Genomic DNA, 18359 nt, shown 5'->3' on the forward strand with positions numbered 1-18359 from the left:
GCAGAAAATTATAAGACACTGATGAAAGAAATCAAAGATGATACAAATAGATGGAGAGATATACCATGTTCTTGGATTGGAAGAATCAACATTGTGAAAATGACTCTACTACCCAAAGCAATCTACAGATTCAATGCAATCCCTATCAAACTACCACGGGCATTTTTCACAGAACTAGAACAAAAAATTTCGCAATTTGTGTGGAAAAACAAAAGACCCCGAATAGCCAAAGCACTCTTGTGATCGAAAAATGGAGCTGGAGGAATCAGGCTCCCTGACTTCAGACTATATTACAAAGCTACAGTAATCAAGACAGTTTGGTACTGGCACAAAAACAGAAACATAGATCAATGGAACAGGATAGAAAGCCCAGAGATAAACCCAGTCACATATGGTCAGCTTATCTTTGATAAAGGAGGCAAGCATATACAGTGGAGAAAAGACAACCTCTTCAATAAGTGGTGCTGGGAAAACTGAACAGGTACATGTAAAAGTATGAAATTAGAACACTCCCTGACACCATACACAAAAATAAACTCAAAATGGATTAAAGACCTAAGTGTAAGGCCAGACACTATCAAACTCTTAGAGGAAAACATAGGCAGAACACTCTATGACATAAATCACAGAAAGATCCTTTTTGACCCAGCTCCTAGAGAAGTGGAAATAAAAACACAAATAAACAAATGGTTCCTAATGAAACTTAAAAGCTTTTGCACAGCAAAGGAAACCATAAACAAGACCAAAAGACAACCCTCAGAATGGGAGAAAATACTTGCAAATGAAGCAACTGACAAAGGATTAATCTCCAAGATTTATAAGCAGCTCATGCAGCTCAATAACAAAAAAACAAACAACCCGATCCAAAAATGGGCAGAAGACCTAAATAGACATTCCTCCAAAGAAGATACACAGATTGCCAACAGACACATGAAAGAATGCTCAACATCATTAATCATTAGAGAAATGCAAATCAAAACTACAATGAGATATCATCTCACACCGGTCAGAATGGCCATCATCAAAAAATCTAGAAACAATAAATGCTGGAGAGGGTGTGGAGAAAAGGGAACACTCTTGCATTGTTGGTGGGAATGTAAATTGATACAGCCACTATGGAGAACAGTGTGGAGGTTCCTTAAAAAACTAAAACTAGAACTAGCATATGACCCAGCAAGCCCACTACCGGTCATATACCCTGAGAAAACCATCATTCAAAAAGAGTCATGTACCAAAATGTTCATAGCAGCTCTATTTACAATAGCCAGGACATGGAAGCAACCTAAGTGTCCATCATCGGATGAATGGATAAAGAAGATGTCGCACATATATACAATGGAATATTACTCAGCCATAAAAAGAAATGAAATGGAGTTATTTGTAGTGAGGTGGATGGAGTTAGAGTGTGTCATACAGAGTGAAGTAAGTCAGAAAGAGAAAAACAAATACAGTATGCTAACACATATATATGGAATCTAAGGAAAAAAAAAAGAAAAGGTCATGAAGAACGTAGTGGCAAGACAGGAATAAAGACAGAGACCTACTAGAGAATGGACTTGAGGATATGGGGAGGGGGAGGGGTAAGATGTGACAGGGTGAGAGAGTGGCATGGACATATATACACTACCAAATGTAAAATAGATAGCTAGTAGGAAGCAGCCGCATAGCACAGGGAGAACAGTTCGGTGCTTTGTGACTACCTAGAGGCGTGGGATACGGAGCGTGTGAGGAAGGGAGACGCAAGAGGTAAGAGATATGGGAACATATGTATATGTATAACTGATGCACTTTGTTATAAAGCAGAAACTAACACACCATTGTAAAGCAATTATACTCCAATAAAGATGTTTAAAAATAAATAAATAAATAAAATAAAGACCAAAAAAAAAAAAAAAATAAAAGAGTACACTTCAAGTAAATTTGGACTTTATTTCTATCTTCTCCCCTTGCCTGGAACAATAGTGTATTTAATCTATCATGGGTGTGTTATTTCTTTATTGGCTTATTAAGAGACATGACCCTGTATGCTATCGGTTTGTGAAATTCCTACAGTGAAGTTGTTTTTAAACTTCTGGCAAAGACAATCTCAGTCCCTGAGCATAATTTGCTGCCCCAAACAAAATGGACTTGCTGTCATTATAACATATGGCTAACAGAACCCACTTACCTTTATTTATTAGAACGTACCTATATTTCCTAAAACGTCTCTGACAATTATAAATACAGAAATTAATTTAGGTTAATGAATTGCATCCTACCCAATTTAGTAGAATTTACTAACCCAAAACCTGGTAGAAATGGTCACTTCAATTTTAATCCCTCCATGTTTCCTTGCCAACTCCCACTCTACACCTATTACAATTCTGAATTTCTTTCTTTTGATGTTTCTTATTTCCCTTATTAATATAATGTAAGCTCACTGAGGGCAGATTTGATTTATTTTCTCTGATATATCATCATAGCAAGTACCTATTTGTAAATATTTTAAAAATGAGTGAAGAAAGCACTCATTTCCAATTCTTGAAACAGAATGATATATGAATGGAAGCTGTCAAAGAAAAGGCACCTGTTTAAGTTCAGCTTAAATAAGATATTGACAAATTGCAGAGAAAAGTATCAATCCTGTGTCTTGGGAATGCAAAAGACGGAACAATTATTTTTAAATCGGTGAATTTTAAAGGGTTAATGGAAAAGGTACAGATTAAACTAGGCTTTGGGTGATGGAGATATTATAAAGGATCTCACTTAGGTTTTATTTAGGTAAAGGCACATCTTAATATATTTTTAATGCTTTCTTACACTATTGTTCTCAAGTACAATAAACTGAATTCTCTTAGTACCATTCTTGCCACATGGAATTTAACACACATAGAGATCTAGAGTTGTGTTAGGCTGTTACTCTAGAGAGTTTTCAAATGTATCCAAAGACCAGATGAAAATCTGAGGAGAGAAACTAAAAGGGCAGTGGACAGTCACAAGTTATTAAGAAAAAAATGGAAGGGAAATCTGGGGAGAGAGATGAGTATGTAAAAATGCAAAAGAGTGTGAACAATCAAGCCGTTCTTTATGTTTGGGACATAGGGTGGCTGTAAGGCAGGTGGTTAAGAGAGAAGACTGGAGAAGGAAAGAGAGGTCTGTTTCATAAAACCACTGAATTCTAAATTAAGGAGTTTGGCAGTAGCTATGCTCAAGTAGGGAGCCAAAATGAATTGTCTTCTTGAGATAGGCTGGGTCTTGAGACCCTTGCTGCAGTGCTCGTAAGACAGGCTGGGACCTGGACCCTTTGCTGCAGTGCTTGCACCTGGACAAATGTCTCTTCCAGCAGCAAAATACAAAGAAACTATAAGGGATTAAAAATAGCTGCATGCATGTACAGTTGGGGCAAATTATGAACAAGAAGATACAAAAAGACTAAAACCTCCCAAAAAACAGGGTGTTGGGAGCAAAAGCAGGGTACTGCATATGCACCTTGCACACAGCACCACCAAGGGGGTGGACAGACCACCCAAGCCACCTCTCCGGCCCAATCCTGGACCCACCTGTATCCCATATAAAGAACCAGCTCGCCCTGGCTCATGGAGCAAGCAAGGAAAACTGTTACTTGTTTTCACTCCCTCCTGCTGCAGCAAGAACCCCAATAAAGCCTTGCCTGAATTTCTTGCCTGGCCTCTTATCAATTTCTATTGATTGAGGAGGCCAAGAACCCTGGTCAGTAACATTCTGTTGCTATATGTTTTAATTCTGAGGCATGATTTATCAAGTAATCCCTTTGAACCACTGGAATGCATCTCAGCCAGTCTACTTTTGTGATGAGATTCTAATAATTTTATAGTTTCCTTGAGCAATTATAAATTATTCTTCAGCCAGAGTGACTTTTACAAAATTGAAATACAACCATGTCGCTGCCCTTTTTTAAACCTTTTATAATATTTTTACCTTAGCCAAGTTGCTATGACCTAGAGGCTGGCTTTCTATTCAATCTATTGGGGCCACTCTTCCTCATTATATTCCAGCTAAACTCAACTTTTCCTCCTTTTGTTTGCAATTCACACTCAGGAACTGGACACAGCTTGTTCCTTCTCATTGCAATTCTTCCTCACTTTCTGCAAATCTGATAAATCAGTCAAGTTCCAGATTAGAAATCATTTCTTCCAGAAGGCAAATCACAAACCTCCTAAGGCTATTAACAGCCCTCAGCGAGACTCAGCAAACAAGTGATTTTTTTTAAATGTGTGAATCTAAGATAATACAATTTTAATACAAACTGCTTATAATAGGGAAGAACAAATCTGACTCCACATTAAATGTTTCTTGTACTTTAACCTTTGTATTCTATTGCTTTTGCTTGAGTTAAGAATGTTGCCTATAGCTTGAAACATATGGATTGACCCATTCTCAAAGCTCTGATCTTTAAGGGTATGACACTTTTCCATTCATATAGAGATAAAATGTTTCAGAACAGAGATTAACATTTGTCTTGCTGGTGGTTTACAGGAACATCTTGGCCTGATCTATGTGGACAGCTGCAAGAACAAAGGATTCCCGTACCAAGAAGTTTGCAACAACCAACCACGCCCCTTCCTCACCTTGCCTTTAAAAATACATTGCTGAAATCCTTCAGGGAGTTTGAGGTTTTGAGGGGCATGAACTACCCATCTCCTTGCATAGCCGTGCAATAAAGGTTTCTCTGCTCTTAACTCTGATGTTTTGTTTTGTTTGGCCTCACTGTGCCTCAGGCACATGAACTTGCATTTGGTGATATGTTTATCATAGGAAAGCTTTTACAATTTTGGGTTCATTTTTAAGAAAAAGAATATCAAAGTTTGGATACAAAAATAGAAATGGTCTTAGAGAGCACCACGTAAGTGACAGGGCTTGAGGCATAATAAGGTACAGTGCTAGATATTCGGTTGTACTGGAGAAAACAACAGACATGACTCCTGTTCTCATGATATTTCAAACTGTTTAAACTTCAGACTGCACAGAAATAGCAGCTTCTTCATGTGTATTATTAACATGAGGTTTTGAATGACTGAGTAAATCAGTTTTGCCATGGTGAATCACGAAACAAACACAGTTTTTAAAATCTGTTTTGCAGATTCTCCAAGGACCAGAGCATACATTTATTAAAATTCAGGACTATTTATGGATGTGCTCAGGCAGTATAAGTATCTGCTTTTTGAGCTTACTCAGGAAATAAAGGGAAACAAACCAGAAAGACCTTTTAGTTACAAAGTTTGAAAGAACAAAGCTAAGGCACAGAGCAAATAAGAAACAAAAATAATTACTAGTGTGATATTATTTGGAGAGTCTGAGGTTTTATATGGTCACTCGCCACACCAGAATGTCTATTTACTGTTTTGTTGTATTTCCTTTATGCATCAAGTAAGTCTGTGGCTGTGCTGGCCTAAGATGATATATCTACGACTTAGCTTAATCTGTGTCATTGGATGACTGACCAAAATGTTTCATAAAATTGATATAATTTTGCTCTTGAATCCATCAGAATACACTCATTAATTTTAAGCCACGAACCAATGCCTTGTTTTTCCACAACAAAAGGTATCATGAATAATCTAAACTCAAGAGGGCTGTTCACTGGTTTTTATTAGCCTTAATTGGGAAAATTATTCAAAATAATATTCAGAGAAGCAACAGTCAGGTTAGAATGACACATTAGTGAGATGTGAAAATTAAGCAAGCGGGAAAAAAAGTCATGTCAGTAGAGGTGAGAGAAAAATAAACAGCTGTCAGAGGGTGATGTTGAAACAATTTTCTGCTGTGGATCTGAAGTGAAAGGTCACTTTCTAGTGATTATGTTTTTCTCTGAGTAAAACAGGAAAAGCAACCAGACATTAAAAGAAAGTCATTAAACCACAGAATTTTGAGGCCATTAAATCACACTCAGGGGAATTAAAAAATAACCCAAATGAGGTCTATACTATTCTGATTTAAAGGATAAAGATTATTTGAAGTAAAAATGAAATCATTCCAAACATTTTCATAAAATGGGGTTAAAATTTGGGAAAATGTACTTAATTAAAATGTAAACAATTTTAAGAACAAAAACTTTAAATACTCTCACACTCTGATATTTGGTATGAAGAATGTTGTTAGAGTAAAACAGGATTTCTTAGGATATTAAATATCCTAGCTGACCAAAAAGATACAAGGACCACAAAATTATACAAATGATGAATTCCATATAAAGCTAATTTAAAAGGGAAGAAATTGGATTAAAAAATTCAGTTATAATAACATGTGAAAATTTGCTACAGGACTATCCATTAAATATTATATTTATTAAATTTTTATCCCATTTATTTCTGATTAAGTTTGGAGATTTGTAACAAAACACATATATATAAAGATATCTCACAGTAAAATATTAAGGAAGGGTCACAAAACTATAATGCAAAGTAATTATAAAAAATCTAGAATAAGATAAGTAATATATTAAAACTTTAAAATAAAGTGTGCATGTCTTGGGTGTGTTGTGTGTGTTGTGTGTGTATGTATGTCTTCTCATTACAGAATAATGTAACAAATGAATAATATAAGGAAAGGGTAAAGATACTTCTCATCTTTGTTGAGCAAATTTGCTATGTCAATAAGATACCCATTTCCTAAAGGATATAAGAGATGAATCTATAAATTAGCATCAGCGTAAGTGGTGAGAAAAAGTCACTAAATGTACTCTCAAAAGCAATTTAAGAAAATATACATTTAGTGATACAAGAGATTTTTAAGGTAAAACAATAAGGGAGTATCCTCAATTGAAATAAGATGAATATGAGGCAGATAGGAAAGAGAGCTGTCAAATAAGTATATCATATATGGAAAATTAAAATACAGATTATGTATGCACTGGAAACAGTAAAATTCATAAGTAAAATGGCAATGATTAACCATAAAATACAGAAAAAATTTCCCAAGTTAAGTGGAAAAGAAATAAAATTACTGAGGAGAAAAACTGTTTATGGAAAAGAAATGAGTGCTCAAAGACACACACAATCATTAACATAAATACATACTAAAATATATATCCCAAAACCAAAGAACTAGAATAATGGAAAAGGAATCAAACAAAAACCAATCCTCAGTAGACAAAAACTTTCCTTAGTAAAATAAAAACATCATTGAGATTGTTCAAATGAATCTCCAAATATTAAGTTAAAAGAATGAAAAGCAGCCATCAGGTTATACCCTGGTAAACATTTTGAAATTGGAGAAGAACATGCCAGTAGTTAAGCTCTTATCTCGCAGACCCACATTCTCCCGTACTCTGCTTTTTGATACGAGGGCTGGAACTCTGCAAACCACGTTTCTGCTTTGCCACCTGGTTCCTTCTTTTAGGATGTGACGTTAATGGATGCTGGAGGGAGACTGAAAGACTAGAGGAGGAAGGGTCTTGCTCCTTTCTGCTCATTTCCTGTTCCTGTGTCACCCCATCTTTTTTTCCTGCATCCAGTTGCATCCAATTGCCATTTTGCAGAACTTGCAAAATTGGCCTTATTGAGACCACTCAGAGCCATCAACACCAGCAGACTGGCACCACCTCCTCAGAGCTTCGAGTCCCAGGCCAAGGGGCCCCTCTTTCATGTCAGAGATGCCAGCTCTGGCTAAGCAGAGGTCCAGTCACAAATGTCTGGATTTCAACTGCATAGGGACTCTCCTCTGATTTTCTAAATCTTAATAACTACAATTTCTTCTTTTGTTTTCCAACACTAGGGGTGGTAGCTGTTTCCTTTAGTTGATACATTTATGATATAGTGTTCTCTTGTTGACTTTTTGGTTAACTAGCTAATTTTTATATCTACTTAACAAATCTTTATATTAGATTATATAGAATCACTGATAAATGGCTGGAGTGGTTTCTGTCTCTTGACTGTACCCTAACTGGTAGAAATATAGTCAAAACATCTATAAGAATGAGATATAAAAACATATTAAAGATGAAAAACTACTGGACTTACCACACATCTCCCTTAAAAAAAATGACAGAAGATAAGTAAGTATATAATATCTACTTAACTATAACGATACAAGGCTGTGACATTAAATTACTCAAGCCAATTTACAACAAATGTGTGAAGACATAGGAAAATTCCTTTTAGACATAAAGTTTAATAAATTATATAATCAACATATCCTTCCTGGAAAATAATAGTAGTAGTAATAGTAATATACTACTACTAATAAAGTGAGATATATTTACCTAGAAATAATTTCTAGAACATATGAAGAACTCTACAAGGCAAAATGAAAAAGACAGAAACCCAAATGGAAACAGGAAAAAGACTTTAATATATACTTCAGCCAGAAGATATAAAATTGTTAATAAGTATATAAAAGGTGCACAATCTCAGTCATTAACTGAATGTGATAGCATTATCTACCAGAATAGATAAAAACCATAAAAGATAAAAACTGGCATTACCAAATCAGTATCTAGAACTCTAGTACAGTGTGAATATGTACATAAATTAGGAAAACACTTTCAAAATCTTCTGGGAATTATCCCTTAAGCCTGAACACAAGAATACCGTATAGCCTAGCAATCGCAGTTCCAGGTCTACGCTCAGCTAAAATTTGTATGCATGCTCACAAAGGACATATATAAGTGAGGATGTTCACAACCAAACTATTCTTAATAAGCAAGAAATGGAAACAGTTAAAATGATAATTTTGATATATTAAAGAAGAATAAACTGCAGAAACAATTATTAATACTATCTTTTGTTAAATTCTGAATTTCAAGACATATTAAATAAAACTGAGCCAAGTGCAAATTAATGAATAAGAAAACAAGAGAGGAAACAAGTATAACTTTACTCTATGCACACATTTGATTAAAGACAAAAACAAAACCAAATAATGATACTGACAAAACCTAAGATAAGACAAAATTAGTAATAATGCTAACACCTAAAAATAACAAATTAGGAGGTTAATAACAGTACAAAAGAAGATATAACAATATAAGATGGATTATTATTAATAGTCATAGGATTAGAAGTAAGGTACAACTGCCTTCTGCTAAATTTTAGAATCTCAGTAAAATATAACTTTTAAAGGGAATATATATGATAATATACATATAATTTTTTCTATCATTTGTCATGTTCAAGAATATATACTTCCCATGTTTGTAGATGCTTATAGCAGATAAATTGTAGAAAGCTTCTCAATTCATGTTATGATGTTATTATGCTAAGACAAGCTTCATATCATAATGGAAAATATTATGAAATGGTTTTTCAAAAGATATGTAGACCAAACATAGATGAAAAATCATAGACTATAGAATGCAACAAAATACTAAATGAATAATGCAACATGGATAAGTTGGTTTTATTTTAAGTATGTAATAATGATTTACAATTATAATATTTATGTAAATCACCATATTAATAGATCAAATAAGGAAAATATAAGTTTATACATTTTTAGAAAGAATTTAATAAAACATTATACCAAGGTTGATTTTTTAAAATAAAATCTCCATTAGTGAAACTACAGGCAATGACAAGATCTTGCCCTTGACACCACATGGTATAAGTATCTCAAATAGCAACTAATATCACACAGACTATAAAGCATTAAAGTCTTTCCAATTAAAAGACATAAACGAGGTCACCCAATATCACTACTATTTATATCACTATTCTAAAAATAAAAACAATACAATAAAAAGGAAATAAACATAAATATTAAGAAGGAAGTGACAAAGTTTCATTATTAGTTTACCATGTTTATCTTCCTAGAAAATCTATTATTATAAATCAAAAAACTAACTGATACATGCATTTAGTAAGATGGTTATTATAAACATAGATACTTAAACTTTCTTCTCCAGTGTACTATAAATGTATAATTATTAACACATACAAATATATAAACTAAAATATAATATCTAAAATGTTCAAAAATACAAATAAGTGTGAATAAAACTCAGAAAGAAAATACTAAACCTATACCTAAATTAAAACCACTAAAATACATAGAGACTAATTTTAAGAGATAAAAGTAAGATCACATTTTCAGACGAAAAGATTTCAAATGTATAGATCTAACATTTTCTCTAATTAATATGTAAATATTTATTTCCAGGCAAAATCCTAAATGGATTCTCAGGAAGTATACATGACACTAAGAATACAATTTTAGGCATCAAATAAACCTAAATGAAAATTGAAGTCCAACATTCATTAAACATGTATATCTAGTAAAAAGAGAAAACAGTAATGTACGTAATTTTAAGAACAGTAAGCAGTTTGGGATAGTGTGCAGGGTGGTTTATTTTAATAGGATGAATAGTAAATAACTTTCTTTGTGGACAAATTTTGAGATGAAATCTGAAAAATGAGAAAAACCCAGACACGTGATGATGGGTAGGAACAGCATCTCAAAGAAAAGAGCACATTCAAAGGGACTAAGTTTGGTTAGAGCTGCTATATTTGAAGCAAAGATAAAAGGGCAATTTGGCTGATGTACAGAGAAAAAATGTAGAATAGGCAGAAACAAGATCCAGTAGGTCCCTTTAGGTAAAGATAGGCATTGTGTTCTAATTGTAAAGAGAAGTTCTTGAAGAGGACTGAAATATTACTTGCATTTGTTAAGCAGCTGTGGCAGCTTTAGCAAATGGACTTTAGTGGAAAGACAAGTAAACAGATTGGAAGCTTTTGCTGTTTTTCAAACCAGAGGTGTTATTAGCTTTTTTAGGGTAGAGTTTCTCATGGCAGTGAGAGGGAGTGTATTTTTGCCACCCCAGAGGGACTTTTTTGGTTACCACATTGGGCAGGGTGTTGCAGTTGGTATCTAGTAGATAAAAGCCAGTCTGCTGCTAAACACTGTACAATGCACAGGACAGAGCCCTGCACCAAACAAACAATTATCTGACTCAAAATATCAACAGTGTTGTGTTTGAAAATTCCCCGTTTAGGGTGATAGGAATGGAAAGGAGAAAAGTGAAGAGACATACAATCATGCAAAAAAATATATTAAGTACCAAATTTTTAATAGTCTTTTGAAGGCTCCTCAGACTATTTTACCAGAAAGGATATAAATATGCAGATCGTTAGTTCACATAATTCCCATGAAATATATGTGATACTTTAAAAAAAAAACAGTTATTGTAAAGAAGTTTTGGTTTTTATTTTATAAGAAGGGACAATCAGAAAAATATGTAGTCTTGATATGTCAATGATCCATGAAGTCTAAACTTAAAAAAAAAAATCAAAAACAAAAGATTTAAGTATTTTATCAAAGCAGTTTACTAAATGCTATTTTTAAAACAATATTCACTCAAAAACTTTTTTTTCAAATAAGAAAGGAAAGTCTACTCACTTGCCATTCAATGCTGCCACACCAACTGTGCTTCGGGCAATTGACATACTAGCTACAAATGTCCACTGCTGACTCTGAGGATCCCACCTCTCCACTGTGTTCAGATAGCTCCAGCCATCATGGCCTCCAACGGCATAGATAGGTCCTTCTAGTACCGTCACACCTGAAACATGGGAGAAATGAAAACCGAATGGATTTATTCCACAGTGAGTTTCTAAAATCAAATTAGTAGTAAAAATTATGATGCCATTCAGAATAGGTTCTAGCAGTTAAGAAACAATTGCAACTCCCTCTTGTGAGAGCACTGGAATCACAGCTAACTGCTGAACAATCATTGACAGGAGGTCACTGGAACTCACCAAAAAAGATACCCTACATCCAAAGACAAAGGAAAAGCCACAATGAGATGGAAGGAGGGGTGCAATCACAATAAAGTCAAATCCCATAATTCCTGGGTTGGTGACTCACAAACTGGAGAACAATTATACCACAGAAGTCCACCCACTGGAGTGAAGGTTCTGAGGCACACGTCAGGCTTCCCAACTTGGGACTCTGACAACAGGAGGAGTAATTCACAGAGAATCAGATTTTGAAAGCTAGCAGGATTTGACTGCAGCGCTTCGACAGTGCTAGGGGAAACAGAGACTCCACTCTTGGAGGGCACACACAAAGTATTGTGCACATCAGGACCCAGCAGGAAGGGGCAGTGACCCCATAGGAGACTGAAACAGACCTACCTCCTAGTGTTAGAGGGTCTCCTGCAGAGTCAGGGGGTGGCTGTGGCTCACCGTGGGGACAAGGACACTGGCAGCAGAAGTTCTGGGAAGTATTCCTTGGTGTGAGCTCTACTGGAGTCCACCATTAACTCCGTCAAAAAGCCTGTAGGCACCAGTGCTGGGTTGCCCCAGGCCAAACAACCAACACGGAGGGAACTCAGCCCCACCCATTGGCAGACAAGTGGATAAAACTTTTACTGAACTCTGCCCACCAGAGCAACACCCAACTCTACGCACCACCAGTCCCTCCTATCAGGAAGCTTGCACAAGCCTCTTAGATAGCCTCTTCCACCAGAGGGCAGACAGCAGAAGCAAGAAGAACTACAAACCTGCAGCCTGTGGAACAAAAACCACATTCACAGAAAGACAAAATGAAAAGGCAGAGGACTATGTATCAGATGAAGGAACAAGATAAAACCGCAGAAAAACAAATAAATGAAGTGGAGATAGGCAAAGTTTCAGAAAAATAATTCAGAATAATGATAGTGAAGATGACCCAGGACCTCAGAAAAAGAATGGAGGCAAAGATCGAGAAGATGCAAGAAATGTTTAACAAAGAGCTAGAAGAATTAAAGAACAAACAAACAGAGACAAACAATACAATAACTGAAATGAAAAATACACTAGAAGGAATCAATAGCAGAATAACTGAGGCAGAAGAACGGATAAGTGATCTGGAAGACAGAATGGTGGAATTCACTGCTGCGGAAGAGAATAAAGAAAAAAGAATGAAAACCAATGAAGACAGCCTAAGAGACCTCTGGGGCAACATTAAATGCACCAACATTTGCATTATAGGGGTCCCAGAGGAGAAGAGAAAAAGAAAGGGTCAAAGGAAATATTTGAAGAGATTATAGTTGAAAACTTCCCTAACATAGGAAAGGAAATAGCCAGGAAAGTCCAGGCTGGATAAACCCAAGGAGAAACACGCCAAGACACATAGTAATCAAATTGACAAAAATTAAAGACAAAGAAAAATTCTTAAAAGCAGCAAGGGAAAAATGACAAATAACATACAAGGGAACTCTCATAAAGTTAACAGCTGAATTCTTAGAAGAAACTCTACAAGCCAGAAGGGAGTGGCATGAAATATTTAAAGTGATGAAAGGGAAGAACCTACAACCAAGATTACTCTACGTGGCAAGGATCTCATTCAGATTCGATGGAGAAATCAAAAGCTTTAAGACAAGCAAAAACTAAGAGAATTCAGCACCACCTGACCAGCTCTACAACAAACGATGAAGGAACTTCTCCAAGTGAGAAACACAAGACAAGAATAGGACCTACAAAAACAAACCCAAAACAATTAAGAAAATGGTAATGGGAACATGCATATCGATAATTACCTTAAATGTGAATGAAGTGAATGAATTAAGTGCTCTAACCAAAAGAAACAGGCTTGTTGAATGGATACAAAAACAAGACCCATATATATGCTGTCTAAAAGAGACCGACTTCAGACCTAGGGACACATACAGACTGAAAGTGAGGGGATGGAAAAAGATATTCCATGCAAATGGAAATCAAAAGAAAGCTGGAATAGCAATACTCATATCAGATAAAAAATAGACTTTAAAATAAAGAATGTTACCAGAGACAAGGAAGGACACTACATAATGATCAATGGAGCAATTGAAGAAGAAGGTATAACAATTATAAATATATATGCATCCAACATAGGAGCACCTCAATGTATAAGGCAAATGCTAACAGCTATTAAAGAGGAAATTGACAGTAACACAATAATAGTGCGGGACTTTAAAACCTTCCTTTCACCAATGGACAGATCATCCTGTCAGAAAATTAACAAGGAAACACAAGCTTTAAATGACACAATAGACCAAATATATTTAATTGATATTTATAGAACATTCCAACTGAAAACAGCAGATTACACTTTATTCTCAAGTGCAAACGGAACCTTGTCCAGGATAGATCACATCTTGGGTCATAAATCAAGCCTCGGTAAATTTAAGAAAATTGAAATCATATCAAGCATCTTTTGCAACCACAACGTTATGAGATTAGAAATAAATTACAGGGGAAAAAAAGGAAAAAACCACAAACACATGGAGGCTAAACAATATGTTACTAAATAACCAAGAAATCACTGTAGAAATCAAAGACAAAATAAAAAAAAAAAATACCTAGAAATAAATGACAATGAGAATATGACTACCCAAAACCTATGGGATGCAGCAAAAGCAGTTTAAGAGGGATGTTTACAACAATATAATACTACCTCAAGAAACAAGAATAATCTCAAATAAACAATCTAACATTACACCTAAAGGAACTAGAGAAAGAACAAACAAAACCCAAAGTTAGTACAAGGAAAGAAATCATAAAGATCAGAGCAGAAATAAACAAAATAGAAATTAACAAAAAATAACAAAGATCAATAAAACTAAAAGCTGGTTCTTTGAGAAGATAAAAAAAATTGATAAAACTTTAGCCAGACTCATCAAGAAAAAGAGGGAGAGGACTCAAATCAATACAATCAGAAATGAAAAAGGAGAAGTTACAACGGACACCACAGAAATACAAAGCATCCTAAGAGACTACTACAAGCAACTCTATGCCAATAAAATGGGCAACCTGGAAGAAATGGACAAATTATTAGAAAGGTATAACTTTCCAAGACTGAACCAGGAAGAAATAGAAAATATGAACAGACCAATCACAAGTAATGAAATTGAAACTGTGATTAAAAATCTTCCAACAAACAAAGTTCAGCACCAGATGGCTTCACAAGTGAATTCTATCAAATATTTAGAGGAAAGCTAACAACCATGTTTCTCAAACTCTTCCAAAATATTGCAGAGGAAAGAACACTCCCAAACTCATTCTACGAGGCCACCATCACCCTGATACAAAAACCAGACAAAGATACTACAAAAAGAAAATTACAGACCAATATCTCTGATGAATATAGATGCAAAAATCCTCAACAAAATAATAGCAGACAGAATCCAGCACATTAAAAGGATCATACACCATGATCAAATGGGATTTATCCCAGGGATGCAAGGATTCTTCAGTATACACAAATCAATCAATGTGATACACCATATTAACAAATTGAAGAATAAAAACCATATGATCATCTCAATAGGTGCAGAAAAAGCTTTTGACAAAATTGAACACCCATTTATGATAAAAACTCTCCAGAGATGGACAAAGAAGGAAACTACTTCAACAGAATAAAGGTCATATAAAACAAACCCACAGCAAACATCATTCTCAATGGTGAAAAACAAAAAGCATTTCCTCTAAGATGAGGAAAAGGACAAGGATATCCACTCTCGCCACTCTTATTCAACATAGTTTTGGAAGTCCTAGCCACGACAATTAGAGAAGACAAAAAAATAAAAGGAATACAAATTGGAAAGGAAGTAAAACTGTCACTGTTTGCAGATGACATGATACTATACATAGAGAATCCTAAAGATGCCACCAGAAAACTACTAGAGCTAATCAATGAATTTGGTAAAGTAGCAGGATACAAAATTAATGCACAGACATCTCTCACATTCCTATACACTAACAACTAAAGATCAGAAACAAATTAAGGAAACAGTCCCATTCATTCTTGCAACACAAAGAATAAAATACCTAGGAATAAACCTACCTAAGGAGGTAAAAGACCTGTACTCAGAAAACTATAAGACACTGATGAAAGAAATCAAAGATGACACAAACAGATGGAGAGATATACCATGTTCTTGGATTGGAAGAATCAATATTGTGAAAATGACTATACTATCCAAAGTAATCTACAGATTCAATGCAATTCCTATCAAATTACCAATGGCATTTTTTACAGAACTAGAACAAAATATCTTAAAATTTGTATGGAGACACAAAAGACCCCAAATAGCCAGGACAATCTTGAGGGAAAAAATTAGGAGCTGGAGGAATCAGACTCCCTGACTTCAGACTCTACTACAAAGCTACAGTAATCAAGACAATATGGTACTAGCACAAAAACAGAAATATAGATCAATGGAACAGGATAGAAAGCCCAGAGATAAACCCACGCACCTATGGTCAACTAGTCTATGACAAAGGAGGCAAGGATATCCAATGGAGAAAAGACAGTCTCTTCAATAAGTGGTGCTGGGGAAACTGGACAGCTGCATGTAAAAGAAAGAAATTAGAACACTCCCTAACACCATACACAAAAATAAACTCAAAATGGATTAAAGACCTAAATGTAAGAGTGGACACTATAAATCTCTTAGAGGAAAACACAGGAAGAACACTCTGACAAAAATCACAGCAAGATCTTTTTTGACCCACCTCCTAGAGTAATGGAAATAAAATTTAAAAGCTTTTGCACAGCAAAGGAAACTATAAACAAAATGAAAATACAACCCTCAGAATGGGAGAAAATATTTGCAAACAAATCAATGGACAAAGGGTTAATCTCCAAAATATATAAACAGCTCATGCAGCTCAATATTAAAAAACAAGCAACCCAATCAAAAAATGGGCAGAAGACCTAAATAGACATTGTTCCAAGGAAGATATACAGATGGCCAAGAGGCACATGAAAATCTGCTCAACATCACTAATTATTAGAGAAATGCAAATCAAAACTACAATGAGGTATTATCTCACACCGTTTAGAATGGGAATCATCAGAAAATCTACAAACAACAAATGCTGGAGAGGGTGTGGGGAAAAGGGGACCCTCTTGCACTGTTGGTGGGAATGTATACTGATACAGCCACTGTGGAGAATAGTGTGCAGGTTCCTTAAAATACTAAAAATAGAATGATCATATGACCCAGCAATCCCACTACTGGACATATATCCAGAGAAAACCATAATTCAAAAAGACACGTGCACCCCAATGTTCATTTCAGCACTATTTACAATAGCCAAGGCATGAAACATCCTAAATGCCCATTGACATACAAATGGGTAAAGAAGATGTGGTACATATATAGAATAGAATATTACTCAGCCATAAAAAGGAATGAAATTGGGTCATTTGTAGAGACGTGGATGGCCCTAGAGACTGTCATACAGAGTTAAGTAAGTCAGAAAGAGAAAAATAAATATTGTATTTTAAAGCATATATGTGAAATCTAGAAAAATGGTACAGATGAACTGGTTTGCAAGGCAGAAATAGAAACGCAGATGTAGAGAACAAATGTATAGATACATTTGGAGGAAGGAGGAGATTGTGTTGGTGTTGGGATGAAATGGGAGATTGGGATTGACATATATATACTAATATGTATAAAATAGGTAACTAATAAGAACCTGCTGTTTAAAAAGAATAAATAAAATAAAATTCAAAAAAAAAAAAGAGGAACAATTGCAATGAGGTGGAAACTCTTCACTATTAATTGAATTTTTTCATTCAAGTGAAAAAAATGGAATCCAACTAAATATTATGACCTAAATGCTTTATGAAAGATAATACATTTCCTTATTTATGACCATGTGAAGAAGCAAAATCTAAAAATCAGAGGTGATGCATCTTGTTCCTCTCCTTTTGAAGATTGTTTCTACACTGTTGTTTAAAGTACTTTATTGCTTTAAGCAATGCTGCATTAAGCAATGTAACATTATCAGTTTGAATTTGAGGTTAGGGTTCTCTGTGTTTTGGCTCCCCATCACTTCATAATAAACTTATCTAAAGCTTAGAAAAATATGATGCCTCTTATTTTATAAACTGAAATCATTAAACACTAGCAATTAAATTAATTATGAGTCATCAGTGGGACAATATATACAACTTTTATATACTGTTTTTCCAGTCAATTCAATTCTTCATTAGATGGGTTTTCTTATATCTTAAACAACTGCTAAATATTTACATATTATGTTAATAATGACTGAAGTGATCTCATTCAGTCTCATTCAGTGTAGGAAAATTCTAGTGAATTTTCCCCAAAGTTCAAAATCTAATGTCAGATTATTAAGAACTCTGAAGCATCTGTGATTTTATCCTATTTGATGGCTGACAAGGTAAACTGCCACAAATGTATGTATATTGAGAGAAGACACAAGACTCCTGAGTCAAAGAGGAAAGGTAGTTATTACTCACAGCAACAACAATTGTCAGAGAATCACCAATTTTTTTGACTGGTTCTCCAAGCCCCAATTCCCACAGGGTGATTCCAAGAGGGCTTTAACATTTCCTTCAGCTTGACCATACTTTAGACAGGATTCTCCTGCCTCTAGAGTCCTGACCTCACTTTCCTTAGAGAATTTACT

The 18359-nt window shown here is 34.9% G+C and overlaps 1 protein-coding gene across 2 annotated transcripts in view; it reads right to left on the bottom strand.

The window, feature by feature from the left end:
* KLHL1 (kelch like family member 1) overlaps positions 1-18359 on the bottom strand; it is a 422746-nt gene that overhangs the window by 32639 nt on the left and 371748 nt on the right. For both annotated transcript variants that reach the window (XM_068526655.1, XM_068526654.1), the window contains one exon: positions 11350-11512. In XM_068526655.1, coding sequence (XP_068382756.1) covers positions 11350-11512 — 163 coding nt within the window. The remainder of the gene's footprint in view (positions 1-11349; positions 11513-18359) is intronic.

The sequence above is a fragment of the Eschrichtius robustus genome, chromosome 18, assembly GCF_028021215.1.
Source record: "Eschrichtius robustus isolate mEscRob2 chromosome 18, mEscRob2.pri, whole genome shotgun sequence".
In the NCBI taxonomy this organism is placed as follows: Eukaryota; Metazoa; Chordata; class Mammalia; order Artiodactyla; family Eschrichtiidae; genus Eschrichtius; species Eschrichtius robustus.